The sequence below is a fragment of the Salmo salar genome, chromosome ssa06 (assembly GCF_905237065.1).
Source record: "Salmo salar chromosome ssa06, Ssal_v3.1, whole genome shotgun sequence".
Classification (NCBI taxonomy): domain Eukaryota; kingdom Metazoa; phylum Chordata; class Actinopteri; order Salmoniformes; family Salmonidae; genus Salmo; species Salmo salar.
This window is the reverse complement of record NC_059447.1, coordinates 26,702,824-26,720,387: the sequence shown is the minus strand read 5'-3', so window position 1 is coordinate 26,720,387 and position 17,564 is coordinate 26,702,824. Positions and strand designations below refer to the sequence as shown.

Genomic DNA, 17,564 nt, shown 5'->3' with positions numbered 1-17,564 from the left:
GGTTTAGTAATGTCATTGTGCTGGAGACCACTGTACTACATCAATCTTTCTTTTCCTAATTCATACACTGAATCTCTGAGTCTTCTGTGATCAATCCCTGTTGCCTAACAGTGGAGCGAACAAGGTCCCTTAACGTGTGAAAATACATGACACATTCATTGTGACAACCTAGCAACCATAGTACAGTAAAAGGCAATTGCCTAACAACTGTTGACAGTACAGGGAGTACTGCCTGTACATGAGTGAGACCTACCGTATATTACCCTTTATCACTTTCCCAATCACGTGCTTTAGAAACAGCAGGACTGATCGCAGTGGAGTCTCTCACAGAGTCTATTCCAGGGACCAGAGGGAGGAGAGTTATAGTACCTTCAACAGTAACCAGACTTTCTCAACAGGTATTACAGTTCAAAACCAAATCTTTCTCACAGTAATGTTAATAGGGTCTTTCCACCAATTTGGTGCCTTTTGAGAAGTGTAACTTGGTCAAAAATAACTTTTGATTTCATCTAATTTTAACAGTCTAAAAGAGCACATGTAAAAAAAAACTTTTTCCCCATCTCAATTTTTTTTAAAGACTATATTAAGGGCCTATTAAAACACCCAAAAAAGTAACAGGGCTGATGATTTTTTCTTAAATAAGCCATACATTCACTTGTGACAGGGGAATGGAAGGTTGTTGCAAAAGGGAGTGGCAATTGAATGAAAGCCTGTCTATCTATGAGTAACAGGGTAGACGTGTTCTGCTCGAATAGTTTCACCATATTAAAAACGAGAGTCCAGTTCACATAACAGGGTTGACCTTAAAATGAGGGACAGATGTAAATGAATCACTAATCACATGAAATAAATAAATAAATAAATCTTCAGAGATGACTTTGTCAAAGTAAAATAACTACGGCTTTATAATGTTGAAACTTGGAGAAATGTAGGGATTAAGTGGGTTAAAATCTTCCTAGAAGTGACACAGGGTTGATGGAGGGACATGTCAAAATGCTCAATTTTGGCACTTTAGCAAGCCTTCATAGATATCTGACTTATTGAATTCTCTATTTGGTCTATATTAAAAAGGACACTTTGTTTAATATAACAGGCTTTTAAAATGTAATATTGGTGCAGAACTTCTACATTGTGCACCAATATAAAAGGGATGCGAAAGGCACTCTTTTAGTGGAACGACCCAATAGTAAACAAGCAGATAGTGGTGGGGTATGTCACCATCACACTGTTTTCATCAGTTAACATGTGGTAGAGCAGTAGCGAAAGAGCACAGAAGTAAAAAAATATATAATAATGACTTGTAACGCCCCATTAATTGTTCAAGTGGGGGAAGTTCAGTGAATGTATTTTAATGAAATATAATTTTTGGCACTTGTGCTGTTGTGTAAAAGATACATTTTGCTCAGTTCCCCCCATCCCTGACTATGGAGAAGTGGATATTGTTTATTTGTAGTAGATTTGCTCCAAGTGTCTCAGCATCATTCCTCCCAGAACCATTTATAGAGCTCAGTAACCATCCGATTCTCAGGGTGGCCTCTGATGTATTCACAGCTGTTGCAGGCATTCTGAATGGGGAAGCTGTTGATACGGACTGTGTGGATCCTCTGCCACTTGAAGTATTTACGGTACATCTCCTCATTCTCGTCCAAGAAGAGGAGGTGTTTGGCCAGGGCTCTGGGCGAGCGGAAGTCATCCACATGGATGAAGGAATCTCCAGGGATGAACTTCTCATAGTTCCCTCTTGTCGGGCCCATGACCACAGGAACAGCGCCCAACTTGAGAGCGTTATATAGTTTTTCTGTGATGTAGTCCTTATGGACGGAGTTCTCAAAAGACAGGTAGAATTTACAGCTGGCCACGATCATTCTGTATTCACTAAGAGATACCTTTTTGTTGAAAGGGTCCCCATAGGTGTGAATCCTGATGAATTTGCGCAGCTCCATGTAGTACCAAGTCCTCTTGTGTTCTGGGTTCCAGTTGCTAACGATCCAACAGACCAGTCGGTTTTTATGCGGGACAAACTCCTCCCTCTCTTTAGTCCGAGGGACGAGAGATCCATAAGGCATGTTGATGTCTGCATCCTGCCTGTAGTTCAAAGTCACATTAAACAGATCTTCCAAGCCAGGTATTCTATTTGTGTGTGCCGGCGATTCGAAATTCATCCACACCCATTTCTGGAAGGAGGGCTGTGGTTCTTGGGGCAGGTTGGATAAATCCTCTTCAATCTCTCTGTGGTGGATGAGAACGGCATCCGCTTGACTGTACAGCTCCCTGTCCGCTGTCAGGTGACAGCCTTCGATGTTGTACAAGGACCTGCAGGACTTCAGTTTGAAGGGATGGTCAAAGGGCCAGTGCCAGACCAACACGGTAACGTCCTGTTTGTGCTCCGCCTGGAATTGCTTGGCCAGGACAGGGAGCCAGGTGATAGCAGGTCGGTACAGTAGACAGGTCAGCAAGCAGCCCAGCAGGAGAATGCCCATCAGGCTCCGGTGCCCAATTCTACAATTTGGTCCAAGACACGTCATTTGGTCTGTCAAAAGGAAAGGCTGTTTGTTTATACGTTTATTAAGAACAGGCAAACACATCTAATCACTATTATTGCATGTATTCGTAAAGTTGACAATGATTATTTTAGCACGAGGAATACTGGTCAATCATAAACTCAGACCACAGACAGGTTTTAGGGTGAGGGCAGACATCTGCTGTGACGAGGCTAGTTCTCTATCAGCGGACCATTTCATTGGTTCACTAGTCATGCATATTATGTGGTTGTCATAACAGTAATCAAAGTCAATAAGACAAGCTTAGGTTTCTGTTAGGTTAGTGACTTCTGAAGTGACTGAGGCAGTGTTTGTGACTAAGATCCTGAGTTCACAGGACATGCTGTCCATCCAGAGAAACAAATTAGCCATGTGGTCAAACTAAACATATACTCCGGCTACTTATCCGGGCTATTGTGTGTATAGAGTCCACCCTCTGAACCAGAATATAGGATATATCAATAACTATTGAGGATACAGTAAGACTATTGAACTAAGGAGTCATGGGACCCAAAGTGTTGGGGGCTGTGATTTCACCCTTGCCCGGGGTAATTAACTTCAGGTTGCAGGATATGTAACCTAAAGGGTTACTAATGAGAGGACAGGTTCTAAGTAAACATACTACGCAGTCAAATAAAGACAGCATGTTATACAACGGGAAATACCAGAGTAGGCAATAAACTACATGGTAATAACAAAACTGTGACTGTTTTGATACCAACAAGTTGCCTTAAAGCGAGCTAATATTTAAATACATGAATATAGCTACGTAGGATCTATACACACACACACGGTATTTGACAAAACTTTAACTACGTTGTTTTTTCTAGTTCGACTTGTCTGTTAAAAGAAACACAAATTCCTTTTTCTAACCCAACCAATTTTACACAGACTTGATAAAAGACACACACATAGGAAACTCAGCACTAAATCAGACAGAGACTCCATTCAAACATAGAGAACAGCAGTTACATCCAATAATTCATATCTACACCACATTCCACACTGCTCTTCAAGGAAATTGTATACTGGGTGAGGGGTGCTTACCTGCTAGCTCTGAGATTTGACTTTGAACTTAAACAGAATGACGTTGCTAGCTTTGACTTAAAGCCACACCTGAAACCTAGCTGAGTCACATTGCACTCATGTGCCTCCACATCCTTGAGCGAGGATAAGCCTAGAACTGGTGTGCAACTGCAGGCAGAGGGACAGCCTTTCTAGCCTTTGCCCTTCATGTCACACCTTAGACGCGCTGCCCACTTCCCTGCCGTGTGCAATTTGTCGAAGAAATACACACCTTCATAATGTGCTTAGTTAAGGCAATGTGAGTTGGAGAGCGACCCTCCTGTAGGTTTTCACTCCAGGCCCCGGGTTGTAAATAACCTGGTGCATCTTATCAACCAGCTAATTATTAGAATCAGGTGCGCTAGATTAGGGTTGGAGTGAAAACCTACAGGATGGTAGCTCTCGGGGAACAGGGTTGGAGAGCTCTAGTATATGATGTGTAAGTAGTGTTATGAAATGTAAATAATATTTTAAAAGACAGTGCATTCGTGTAATGCAGTGTAAATATCAGAGAAGGAGGAAGTAAGTGCTCAAAATATTCATCGTAAGGTAAAGATTAAACTTGTCATCATACAGTAAAGATTTGCTCTTTAGTAGGAGTCCTTTTGAAACCAGATATTAATTTGATTCTTCTATGGCTGCGTTTACACAGGCAGCCCAATTCTGATATTTTTCCACTAATTGGTCTTTTGACCAATCACATCAGATTGTTTCACATCAGCTCTTTTTCAGACTTGTGAGGCATCTGTTTCTCAAACTAGACACTCTAATGTACTTGTCCTCTTGCACAGTTGTGCACCGGGCCCTCCCACTCCTCTTTCTATTCTGGTTAGACCCAGTTTGCACTGTTCTGTGAAGGGAGAAGTACACAACGTTGTACGAGATCTTTAGTTTCTTGGCCATTTCTCGCATGGAATAGCCTTCATTTCTCAGAACAATAATAGATTGATGAGTTTCAGAAGAAAGTTCTTTGTTTCTGGCCATTTTGAGCCTGTAATTGAACCCACAAATGCTGATGTTCCAGGTTCTCAACTAGTCTAAAGAAGGCCAGTTTTATTTCTTCTTTAATTAGTACAACCGTTTTCAGCTGTGCTAACGTAATTGCAAAAGGGCTTTCTAATGATAAATTAGCCTTTTAAAATTATAAACTTGGATTAGCTAACACAACGTGCCATTGGAACACAGGAGTGATGGTTGCTGATAATGGGCCTCTCTATGCCTATGTAGATATCCATAAAAAATCTGCCATTTTCAGCTACAATAGTCATTTACAACATTAACAATGTCTACACTGTATTTCTGATCAATTTGATGTGATTTTAATGGACAAATTATTTTCTTTCTAAAACAAGGACATTTCTAAATTACTGCAAATTTTTTGAAAGGTAGTGTTCACATATTATGGCTAAAAACTGCTTGCCATTAAACAGCTTTAGTACAAACTTTCACCACCTGTGATGAGTCAAACATCCTTCAGTTCTTGTTAATCTCACAAGCCTTCTGTAAACTATGGAAGCCCTCTATGTTTATGATGGATAGAGCTAGTGTTACGCTTGTTGATTGAATGAGGAGACCAAGGCACAGCATACGTAGAGTTCCAAAATTTTTAATAAATGAAACTCAAACAAAAACAAGAAAGCACAAACAAAACGTGAAGCAACTGGCGTGCTCACAGGCAACTAACCAAAAAACAAGATCCCACAATCACAGGTGGGAAAAGGGCTGCCTAAGTATGATCCCCAATCAGAGACAACGATAGACGGCTGCCTCTGATTGGGAATCATACCTGGCTTAACTGGTTGTCCAGGGCTTAACTGAAAGGAAAAAACAAAAACCTGTAGACAGTAGGCCCTCCATGGAATGAGTCTGACACCCCTGCTACACGGCATTAAAACACCCTACATTTCATCATATTAATACACACAATCCACACAATCCATCAATATGACTCCTGTGCCGAAATGACTGATTATGGACACATGAGGTAAAGTAGGATTACCTACATCTACTCTATCATGTTGAATGCTGGCCTTGTGCCATTAACCCCTATTTTACAGTTGTTAATAAAATTGCATTGCGATTTAGGCATTCATTCTTGAAGAATATTACTTGTAAAATGTCTCGTGAGCTGAGACCATCATAACTGAAAACATATGCTTTTTTTACTCCATTGTTTTTAAACAATGCAATTATATTATATAATTAAAATTAATAATTACATAATTAGACCATTACACTGCATAGCTTCAAAACATAGTTAAAACTATAATTTAGATTTCATGGCTGGTCCTGAGAGTGGTTACATTTCTCAGCCCCACCGCTCAGCCAAACTGCCCTTATTGTGGAACCAGTTGTATCAGCTTAAAAACAAGCACATCTCATTGTGGTGATACAGTACATGAGCGGAGCATTGTATTTCTGGCCACCATTGCTAGGAAATGACATGCATTGTCAGGTAAGAGACACAATTGAGGACTGGGCCTATTGTTACAGTATTTAAGTCATCCTTTTTGTTTTGGTAGTGTATACTGAACCGGCAGAAAATAAATGGCGGACAGCGGTACGCTAAGCCAATATAAATGTTTATGCCTTTTCCTAACCTCACTGAAACAATAACCCTCATTCCTAAACCTAACCATGAAATAATTTAAACCCCTAAACCTAACCTTAAATCATTTCAACCCCTATGCTTAACCATAAATAATTTCGTCCCCTATGCCTAACCGTAAATAATTTAGACCCCTATGCCTAAGCTTAAATAATTTAGACCCCTATGCCTAACCTTAAATAATTTAGACCCCTATGCCTAACCTTAAATAATTTAGATGCCTATGTGACACATCCTGATCTGTTTCAACTGTCTTTGTGATTGTCTCCACCCCCTTCCAGGTGTCGCCCATCTTCCCCATTATCCCCTGTGTATTTATACCTGTGTTCTCTGTTTGTCGGTTGCCAGTTCTTCTTGTTTGTCAAGTCAACCAGTGTTTTTTGGCTCAGCTCCTGCTTTTCCCAGTCTCTCTTTTTCTCGCCCTCCTGGTTTTGACCCTTGCCTGTCCTGACTCTGAGCCCCCCTACCTGACCACTCTACCTGAGCCTGCCTGCCGTCCTGTACCTTTGCCCCACCTCTGGTTTACTGACCCCTGCCTGCCTTGACCTGTCTACTGCCTGCCCCTGTTGGATTATTAAACCATTGTTAATTCGACGTTGTCTGCATCTGGGTCTTACCTTCATTCCTGATACTATGCCTAACCTTAAATAATTTAGACCGCTATGCCTAACCTTAAGTTTTCATTCTGCTGGTTGAATATGCACTTCCTTTATGTTCGGTTATTTATCTCCTTTATTGCCTTTTACTTTGTTTTTTTATCGCTTTCATTTTTTTACTGTGAAGTGTGCTGCGATTTTAAATGCAAAGTTTGATTTAATGCAATTTGATTTTAGGGTCAAATCCCTTTAAATTCCTGACTGTTGAATTGGACATGGAATTCCTCCATAAGAGTCGAGTCCAATTTGTGAATTGATTAGACTGTAGATAGAAGTGACCTTATTTCCTCAGAAGGAAACCCTGAAAGGCTTAGTTTTGTATATTTACATTATCTATAAAGTCATCAATGTCTTATTTTATTTTCCAATGTCTGATGAAGCCAACTCTCAACGCACATCATTATGTCTTCATCGGCATTGTGATCGGTTGTGCCCTAACTTTGTTCTACCATGGGCTGTCACCATGCCATACAAAGGTACAGTCAGAGACATCAAAAGATCTCTCTCCAGTTCAACCCAGGTCAAAAGACAAAGACACCATACTACTGGTCTGGGTGTGGATGAATTTTGAGTCGCCAATGAACACACGTAAGACATCTGGACTGGGGAAACTCTTCAACGTGACGTTGAACTACTGTTGGAATGCTGACATTAAAGTGCGCAAGAGATTAGTCTTCAGTAACAGTGAGATTGAGGAAGACCTACCCATTCAGAAGAAGGTTACAAACTGCTGGATTGTAACCAACTGGAACGAGAACCACTATAGGGTCAAATATTACCAACTCCTGAGCAAGTTCATCACTTTCAACACATATGGAGCCCACTTTAATAACAAGCAAATTAGTCATGAGGAATACACAAGCACAGTGGCCAGCTGTAAGTTCTACTTGTCATTTCACAATACGAGAGAACACCCAGACTATATGACTGAGAAACTGTTCAATGCCATGAAGTTGGGCTCTGTGCCAGTTGCCCTAGGACCGCCCAGGCAGGTTTATGAGAAGTTCATCCCAGGGGATGCCTTTGTCCATGTGGATGATTTCTCCAAACTGGAGAAGTTGGCTCAGTATCTACAGAGCATGAGTGAGGATGAATACTCTAAGTTGTTCAGGTGGAGGAAGTTCTTCAAAGTTAATTGATGTGTCTTTCCTATTAATCATGCCTGTAGAGCGTGCCAAATTGTCCATCAGAAACAGCAATACCAGGTCACAACCAATCTGATCCAAATGGTACTGGGGTTAGGTGCATGAATTGTTTCCGCAAATGAGCAGATATCTGCCTGATCCACTTTAGGCTACGGCCTGTGAAGCCTACGCTAAATTGGAATTAATCATTTGTAACAGACGTATGTAAATAGTGGTGGAAACCCTTCATTCTGCAGTAGACTAGAGCTTATTTTGCTTGGACATTGTAATATGACATCATGTCTATGATAAACATATCTAGAGCCAAGAAACTCAATATTAGGTCAAAGGTGATTGCCTACAAATGTTAGGCTATTCTGCCCTACAAAGGCAAAGTGCAGTAACTACAAATTTGTCAAATATATTTGATCTGTTGTAATGGCCAGGTATATTATCTGATTAATGTGATATTTAGTTTCCTGACACAAGAACAAGCAAGTCGATCAGAATATATCATGAAGTACCCGAAATTGCTCTCTGTCTAGACAGAAAAAGAAGTCAGATTTTCCAGTTACTTTTTTACATAGCTACTGCATTGCCTTTGTAGGGCAGTATTGTGGATTTGCTTTGTATTGAAATAACATTATTGTGTATACCTTTTTATTTTATGTATGTAACTTTCTTTATTTAATATGTGTTTGAAAGCATTCTGTTGTGGAAATAAGTTGAGAATGTGTTGGGAGCAGGTTTGGGTAGGTTACTTTCTAAATGCAATCCGTTACAGTTGCTAATTACCTGTCCAAAATTGTAATCAGTGACATAACATTTGGATTACCCAAACTAAGTAACGTAATCTGATTACTTTCAGTTACTTTGGGATTACTTTCCCTTTAAGCAGCATTAGACCACAATTTATATTACCAATTGAACTGCAGGATAAATCAATTTTAGAGTTTACATAGATGGCCATTAATGGATGTTGCAGGTGCGTCGGCCGTGTCCGATGGGGATCAGGGGTTGTCAGTGAACCGGGTCTTCCTGCCTCGGTCTCCCAGATCCAGCGCTTGGGTCTGTGCCCGGACGCTGTCGTTTTAACCGCAAATCTTTTTGCTCCATGAACTGTGGCCTCTCGCTCTGGCGAAGGGCAGTGGGGGAAAGGAGGGCAACCTCCCCCCATCTGATGATTAGAAGAGCGGAAGCAGGCTATCTACACTCTGTATTAAGGGCCCCCTACGGGCTTGAGCCCCATGGATTCAGACCCTGTAAGCCCGTGCATTAATCAGGCCCTGGGTCCGCACTGTGCAGCCATTGCAAGAGACATTTTTCCCTGGCTGTCCACTGATTGCTTAAACAATGATTGATAGGCAGTTTAAACTTCTTCAATTCAACCATTATTGGGTTAAAATACACATACAGTACCAGTAAAAACTTTGGACACACCTACTCATTGCAAGATTGTTCTTTATTTTTATTATTTTCTATATTTTCTCAGATTTCAGCCCAAATAAATGCTTCACAGAGTTCAAGTAACAGACACATCTCAACATCAGCTGTTCAGAGGAGATTGCAATTGCAATTCGAATTGCAAAGATACCACTACTAAAGGACACCAATAAGAAGAAGAGATTTGTTGGGCCAAAAAACACAAGCATTGGACATTAGACCGGTGGAAATCTGTCCATTGGTCTGAGTTCAAATTTGAGATTTTTGGTTCCAAACGCTGTGTCTTTGTGAGATGCAGAGTAGGTGAACGGATTATCTCCGCATGTGTGGTTCCCACCATGAAGCATGGAAGAGGAGGTGTAATTGTGTGGGGGTGCTTTGCTGGTGACACTGTCGGGGATTTATTTAGAATTCAAGGCACACTTAACCAGCATGGCTACCACAGCATTCTGCAGCGATACGCCATCCCATCTGGTTAGCGCTTAGTGGGACAATCATTTGTTTTTCAATAGGACAATGACCCAACACACCTTCAGGCTGTGTAAGGGCTATTTGACCAAGAAGGAGAGTGATGGAGTGCTGCATCAGATGACCTGGCCTCCACAATCACCCGACCTCAACCCAATTGAGATGGTTGGGATGAGTTGGACCGCAGAGTGAAGAAAAAGCAGCCAACAAGTGTTCAACATATGTGGGAACTCCTTCAAGACTGTTGGAAAAGCATTCCAGGTGAAGCTGGTTGAGAGAATACCAAGAGTGTGCAAAGCTGTCATCAAGGCAAAGGGTGGCTACTTTGAAGAATCTCAAATCTAAAATATATTTTGATTTGTTTAACACTTTTTTGGTTACTTCATGATTCAATATGTGTTATTTCATAGTTGTGATGTCTTCACTATTATTCTCCAATGTAGAAAATAATAAAAATCAAGAAAAACCCTGCAATGAGTAGGTGTGTCCAATTTTTTGACTGGTACTGTATACATTTGTGAGAAGCCATCCACAACAACCACTATCCATAGTATGCAAAAAGCTAATAGCTAAATAAGAGAGCAACAGTGTGATTCACATCAATGCTCTATGTAGATATCAATAATAAGTGATATCTGTACGCCCGTAGGCTACACCACTGCTGTCATCCTCCAAGCGTTTATTCAAATTGGATCATCTTTGGATGCTGACAACACTCACACCATTGGAAGACATAGCTTGGACTGTAGCCTATAAAAGCCTGTTCCTACTATTTTCTCACGATCGTTCAAACAAATGCATTATCATAGTGGTCTCTGACTTCAGGTCAGATTCAGGCAGAAAAATTTCAACTTATTTAAATGTCATTGAGAATATAGAAAAGTGCAAACATCCTTCTGAATTGAAACGTAATCCAAGAAGTAATCGTCTGGTTTTTAAAAGTAGTCTGTAATCTGCTGGTAAGAGATTACAGTTACCGTTTTTTGTATTCCGTTGGGAAATGGAAAGATTTTCGGTGAACGAATGTAAAGGTGAAAAATGTACAATACTTTATTTTATAAAATCTTTGTGTCCACAAGATGTCGCTACATCCCTGTGTAAATCACTCAACACTTCAGATCACAGCTACTGGTATGCTGATAATCTACCTATTTAAATAACACTGTTTGCTAAATGACTGCTTGATGGTCCTAAAATTATTTAATAAAGCGAATGCTAATAGGGTTGATTGTGTTGTGTGTCCTGTCCTCTCCACCGTATCACCCCGGAACCACATATGACCTGGACAACTTTCTCACAGCCTTCAGTCATCGCATTGACTAATTTACACTACAGGACAACAGGAGGAATTTACAAACGAGAAGTGGGAACATTGACTATTGTATACGGCACTTATTTATGGCATCAGATTCAGTAGTAGTAGTACAACGTTTGGGCCAAACCCTCCCCTCCCTACTTGTACACTGGCAGTAGCATCCTGTGTGAACGCCACATATAAGAGTTTCATACCCTATCTGGAACCTGCTCTGCTCTCTCGGTTACTGCGTTGATTGAAATAACAATCTGGCCTTCCCAGTTTACAGGCCTGTCACTGCTATAACTGTGCAGGCGACAGTATGAACTGTTCTGTTTAGGAGATGGAGCTGGTTGTCACATGGGTTGGGTGTCTTTTAAAACAAGATACTTAAAGTAGTATTTTACTGGGTGACTTTCAGTTTTACTTGAGTCTTTTTTATTAAGGTGTCTTTACTTTTACTCAAGTATGACAATTGAGTACTTTTTCCACCAATGTGGAGGTGGGTGTAAATTGAGTTTGACAGATGTGCGCCTGTTTCATTAGATGGTCATGTTGGGTAACATTTCATTTTATGGGGTCCTTATTAGAGTGTAATTACATGTGAAATTACACTGTAACAAGTTTTGTAGTTAACTGTAACAACAAAGTTACACTGTAATAACAACATGTGACTGGCAGTAATTGCGGTCTGTAATTATAGAGGTGTAACAATGAATGCGTGTTACCATGCTTGTTACAAATGGACAGGTTTCCACTAAATTCACCAACTTAGTGTTTTGTTTCTTCTCAGCTGCATCTGATTCTTAACAACTGTCACAAAGGTTGTGACCCCTCGTGGATGCGCTGGGTGTCCGGGAGATTATGCTAAATAGGCTCCAATTACTTACCCATGAATGTGCAATGTTGAAAAAATATCTCCACGCAATGTTATTGCTAGCACTTGCCACCAAAATAAAGTGTACCAACTGGGTAAACTAACTTGGTCATCCCAGATGAGGAAAAACACATTTCAAATGTCACTGCATTCTGACAACTTGGCCCTCATTTTACAGCTTCTGGAAGTTTCACTTAATTTCTGTACCTTATTGCGAAATAAAGTGAAACTACCAGAAGCTTTAAAATGAGGGCCAGGTTGTCAAGATGGGTTATGTACTGTATAAGTGCACATTAACTACAAGTAACCCTCAAGATACACTTTTACACTTTTAACTAGCTATATCCTGTGTAACAACTAGTAATTACATTGTACTTAGGCAAATATTACATTTTTTTCTTCACCTTTATTTAACTAGGCAGGTCAGTTAAGAACAAATTCTTATTTTCAATGACGGCCTAGGAACGGTGGGTTAACTGCCTTGTTCGGGGGCAGAACAACAGATTTGTACCTTGTCAGCTCGGGGATTTGAACTTGCAACCTTTTACTAGTCTAACACTCTAGGCTACCCTGCTGCCCAAAGCATGTACTATGCTTTGAAATAGTGTATTTTTCCACATCTGGGATGCCACCCATATTAGATCCCAGTCAGTGAGGTTGACCTACGGATCTGTTTTTGTCAGCTCAACCAAGTTAACCCAATTGGTACACTTTATTTTGGGGGCAAGTGCTAGCAACAACACTGTGTGGAGATATCGTTTGAACAGTGCGCATTCAAGGATAAGTAATTAGAGCCTATTGAGCATAGGCTATAATCTCTCAGACACCCAGCGCATCCACGAGGGATCACAACCTTTGTGACAGTTGTAACTGTATGCAGCTGAGAAGAAGCGAAACACTACGTTGGTGAATTTAGTGGAAACCTGCCCATTTGTAACACGCATTCATTGTTACACCTTGGTAATAACATACCTCAATTACTACCAGTTACATGTTATTACACTGTAACTATGAGTTGTTACAGTTAGCAACACTGTTAGTGTAATTAGACATGTAATTACACTGTAACAAGGACCCTTTAAATTGAAGTGTTACCCCATGTTGTTCATATTGTTGGTGTTGCACAACTTCCAGAGGCAGACAGATTGAGTTATGAGCAAAGAAACATTACACAATCAGTCATTACTCAATCACGCAGAGCTTTGGGAGTGTTGGTATGGCAGAGCTGATGATGATGGTGAGGTGTTAGTGGTTTAAAAAAGGCTGCATGAAGATGAGGAAGTTGCCAAAAGAGTGTGACAGTAGCTAGGTTTCCATAGAATTTGCAACAGATTGTCATGCAACTATTCTGAAATCTTCATAAACCAACATGCCATTTTCCAGAGATGAGTTTCCATCCAACAGACTTTTTGTGGATAAAAGGCTGTGCGTGATGACGTAGCGCACATAAAAATAAATTCCCATGTGACGAATGCAAAACACATGCGCTCTAGTGAACAGCTCGCAGATACAGTGTGGATAAGGTACCTACATTATGAGTTTATAATGGTAAAACCAATATTTTATCTGTCAAACGGCAGCTAAGCATCGATCATGTCATTAGAATAATACCCTGGATATCTATTGGAAAGGAGCATCAAGGTCATCACCTTCTACTTTCACCCCCCTGTGAAGTTCATAACTTACTTTATCTGTAGCCTAATAAACTGTATTCTTTTTCAAGTCATAGTGGGAGGACCACACAACATACTGTACCATTGTGTGACTACAAATTTACTTTGAGATGGTTATTATATCAATATTTGCGCACAAAGGCATTTACACTGCCATTTCTCGCAAAATTTGTTTTACAGACACAAAAAGATTCCACCTTGTCAGACGAACAAATTGTCAAATTGTCTGTCAGCATTTATAAAATTGTTGCAGCATTTCATGTTTCCATTAACCCGGTCGTAGGTTATTGGTTTAAATTTACAGAATCTCACACGTAGAGAACTCACATCCTCCCATCAACACCTTCAGAAGTTCAACTTCCTGTAAGTTACTGGCCTCTGTTCTTGTCACATTCGTCGTAAGGAATGGACCAAAACGCAGCGGGAATGTGTATGCTCATCATCTTTAATATTGAAGAAAACCAAAACGTAACACAAAAACAACGATGAAAACCAGTCCTGTGAGGCACATAGCTACACACGGAACAACTACCCACAAATCCCATAGAATAAAACACCCCTCTTAAATAGGACCTTCAATTAGAAGCAACAAGGAGCAGCTGCTTGCAATTGAAGGTCAACCCAATTACATAAACATAGAACTAGACATACTAGATAAACATAGAAGTATACTGACATAGAACATAGCCCAACAAACCCCGAAACACTCTAAACAAACACCCCCTGCCACGCCCTGACCAAACTACAATAACAAACAACCCCTTTTACTGGTCAGGTGTGACAGTTCGGTTGAAGTCCACATAGAAAGTCCCCACACTAGGAAATGTCCTCTGACACTTATTGAGCAGAGAAAAATGAATTCATAAGGAAGATTAATACTATATTTCATATATGGATTTTAGAAAGTAATACAGTCAGAATAAAAAAGGACCAACATTACATGTACAAAGCTTAGTGAAATAATGTACAGGAATTCTCAATTACCCACAATCCTCAAGCAAACTTGCTACAATATTGTTTGTTTTACAGAGCATGCTCATCCATAAAACCAGTCAACATTGCAGTCTGAGCTAGGACTGGGCTGTGCCAACTAGTAACCATGAATTCCAGCCTGGTCTCATAGACTAGACGTATAACATGGTAAAAGTAAATCCGGGAAACTCAAATTAGTATAATATGTTATGTTCCGTATGGTTGTATAAGACAGAAGGTCACTTGAGGCAAAATTGAAAGGAGAGTGTTTGTTCGGAGTGGATTGGTGGGCGTATAACACGAACATCTAGCAAATCAAAGATTGCGTGTTCGAATCACATCAAGGACAACTTTAGCATTTTAGCTAATTATCTACTTTAACCATCAGTCATTGTTCTTCATGAATGTTTGCCACACTTTATGTTCTGACTCATTTTCTGTGTTCTGACACATGATATGTTCTGAGTTCATCTTCTGTCTCACTTTGTAAAACAAAGTCCAGAAACAGACAGAGAGATACAATAGTTGACCCACTCAATCTCTCAGCACACTGTCCTGTGTGGGAGGGTGGATAAAGTCCAAGAGAAAACCATGTTTGTGTGTGTGTGCCTATTGTTTAAACACAGCTGTCTGTGTCAGTTACCGAATACAGTACTTCTAAACTCACAGCTCAATGTGAACAGACACTGGTGTTGTTCTATATACTGTCTGTCATACTATAAGTAACCTATAGCCATACTGCCTGTTATACTATAAGTATAACCCCAAGGCTCGATCCTAGGCCCCACGCTCTTCTAAATTTACATCAACAACATAGCCCAGGCAGTAGGAAGCTCTCTCATCCATTTATATGCAGATGATAGTCTTGTACTCAGCTGGCCCCTCCCCAGATTTTGTGTTAAATGCACTAAGCTTTCTTAGTGTCCAACAAGCTTTCTCTACCCTTACCTTGTTCTGAACACCTCCAAAACAAAGGTAATGTGGTTGGGGACGAGAAATGCCCCTCTTCCCACAGGTGTGATTACTACCTCTGAGGGTTTAGCGCTTGAGGTAGTCACCTCATACAACTATTTGGGAATATGGCTAGACGGTGCACTGTCCTTCTCTCAGCACATATCAAAGCTGCAGGCTAAAGTTAAATCTAGACTTGGTTTCCTCTATCGTAATCACTCCTCTTTCACCCCAGCTGCCAAACTAACCCTGATTCAGATGACCATCCTTCCCATGCTAGATTACAGAGACATAATTTATAGATCGGCAGTTAAGGGTGCTCTCGAACGACTAGATGTTCTTTACCATTCGGCCATCAGATTTGTCACCAATGCTCCTTATAGGACACATCACTGCACTCTATACCCTCTGTAAACTGGTCATCTCTGTATACCTGTCGCAAGACCCACTGGTTGATGCTTATTTATAAAACTCTCTTAAGCCTCACTCCCCCCTATCTGAGATACCTACTGCAGCCCTCATCCTCCACATACAACACCTGTTCTGCCAGTCACATTCTGTTGAAGGTCCCCAAAGCACACACATCCCTGGGTCGCTCCTCTTTTCAGTTCGCTGCATCTAGTGACTGGAACGAGCTGCAACAAACACTCAAACTGGACAATTTTATCTCAATCTCTTCATTCAAAGACTCAATAATGGACACTCTTAGTGACAGTTGTGGCTGCTTTGTGTGATGTATTGTGGTCTCTACCTTCTTGCCCTTTGTGCTGTTGTCTGTGCCCAATAATGTTTGCACCATATTTTGTGCTGCTAACATGCTGTGTTGCTACCATGTTATCATGTTGTGTTGCTACCATGTTGTTATTGTGTTGCTACCATGCTGTGTTGTCATGTTGTGTTGCTGCCTTGCTATGTTGTTGTCTTAAATCTCTCTTTATGTAGTGTTGTGTTGTCTCTTGTTGTGATGTGTGTTTTGTCCTATATTCATATTGTATTTACTTATTTATTTTATTTTTAATCCCAGGCCCCATGTCCCCGCAGGAGGCCAAAAACACTCACAAACTTTTACAGATGCACAATCGAGAGCATCCTGTCGGGCTGTATCACAGCCTGATACGGCAACTTTTCCGCCCATAACCGTAAGGCTCTCCAGAGGGTAGTGAGGTCTGCACAACGCATCACCGGGGGCAAACTACCTGCCCTCCAGGACACCTACACCACCCGATGTCACAGGAAGGCCAAAAAGATCATCAAGGACAACAACCACCCAAGCCACTGCCTGTTCACCCCGCTATCATCGAGAAGGCGAGGTCAGGACAGGTGCATCAAAGCGGGGACTGAGAGACTGAAAAACAGCTTCTATCTCAAGGCCATCAGACTGATAAACAGCCCTCACTAACATTGAGTGGCTGCTGCCAACATACTGACTCAACTCCAGCCATTTTAATCATGGAAAAATGGATGTAATAAATGTATCACTAGCCACTTTAAACAAGGCCACTTCATATAATGTTTACATACCCTACATTACTCATCTCATATGTATATACTGTACTGTATACCATCCACTGCATCTTGCCATCTTGATGTAATGTATCACTAGCCACTTTAAACAATGCCACTTTTATATGTTTACATATCCTACACTACTCATCTCATATGTATATACTGTACTCTATACCATCCACTGCATCTTGCCTATGCCGTTCTACACCATCACTCATTCATATATTTTTTTAATGTACATATTCTTATTCATTCCTTTACACTTGTGTGTAAAAGGTAATTGTGAAATTGTTAGGTTACATTAGTCGTTGGATATTACTGCATTGTCGGAACTAGAAGCACAAGCATTTCGCTACACTCGCATTAACATCTGCTAACCATGTGTAT

The 17,564-nt window shown here is 40.6% G+C and overlaps 2 protein-coding genes across 2 annotated transcripts; one reads left to right on the top strand and one right to left on the bottom strand.

The window, feature by feature from the left end:
- Positions 1-1,311: 1,311 nt before the first annotated feature.
- LOC106606824 (4-galactosyl-N-acetylglucosaminide 3-alpha-L-fucosyltransferase 9) lies at positions 1,312-3,742 on the bottom strand. Its single transcript, XM_014203197.2, has 2 exons — positions 3,588-3,742; positions 1,312-2,530 (listed from the first exon to the last, which is right to left on the bottom strand). The coding sequence occupies exon 2, from the start codon at positions 2,523-2,525 to the stop codon at positions 1,479-1,481; it is 1,047 nt and encodes a 348-aa protein (XP_014058672.1). The 5' UTR covers positions 2,526-2,530; positions 3,588-3,742; the 3' UTR covers positions 1,312-1,478.
- A 1,824-nt stretch (positions 3,743-5,566) lies between these two features.
- On the top strand, positions 5,567-8,008 carry LOC106606822 (4-galactosyl-N-acetylglucosaminide 3-alpha-L-fucosyltransferase 9-like). Its single transcript, XM_045721287.1, has 2 exons — positions 5,567-5,589; positions 7,390-8,008. Exons 1-2 carry the CDS (start codon positions 5,567-5,569, stop codon positions 8,006-8,008), a joined length of 642 nt encoding a protein of 213 aa, XP_045577243.1.
- The last annotated feature ends 9,556 nt before the right edge of the window (positions 8,009-17,564 follow it).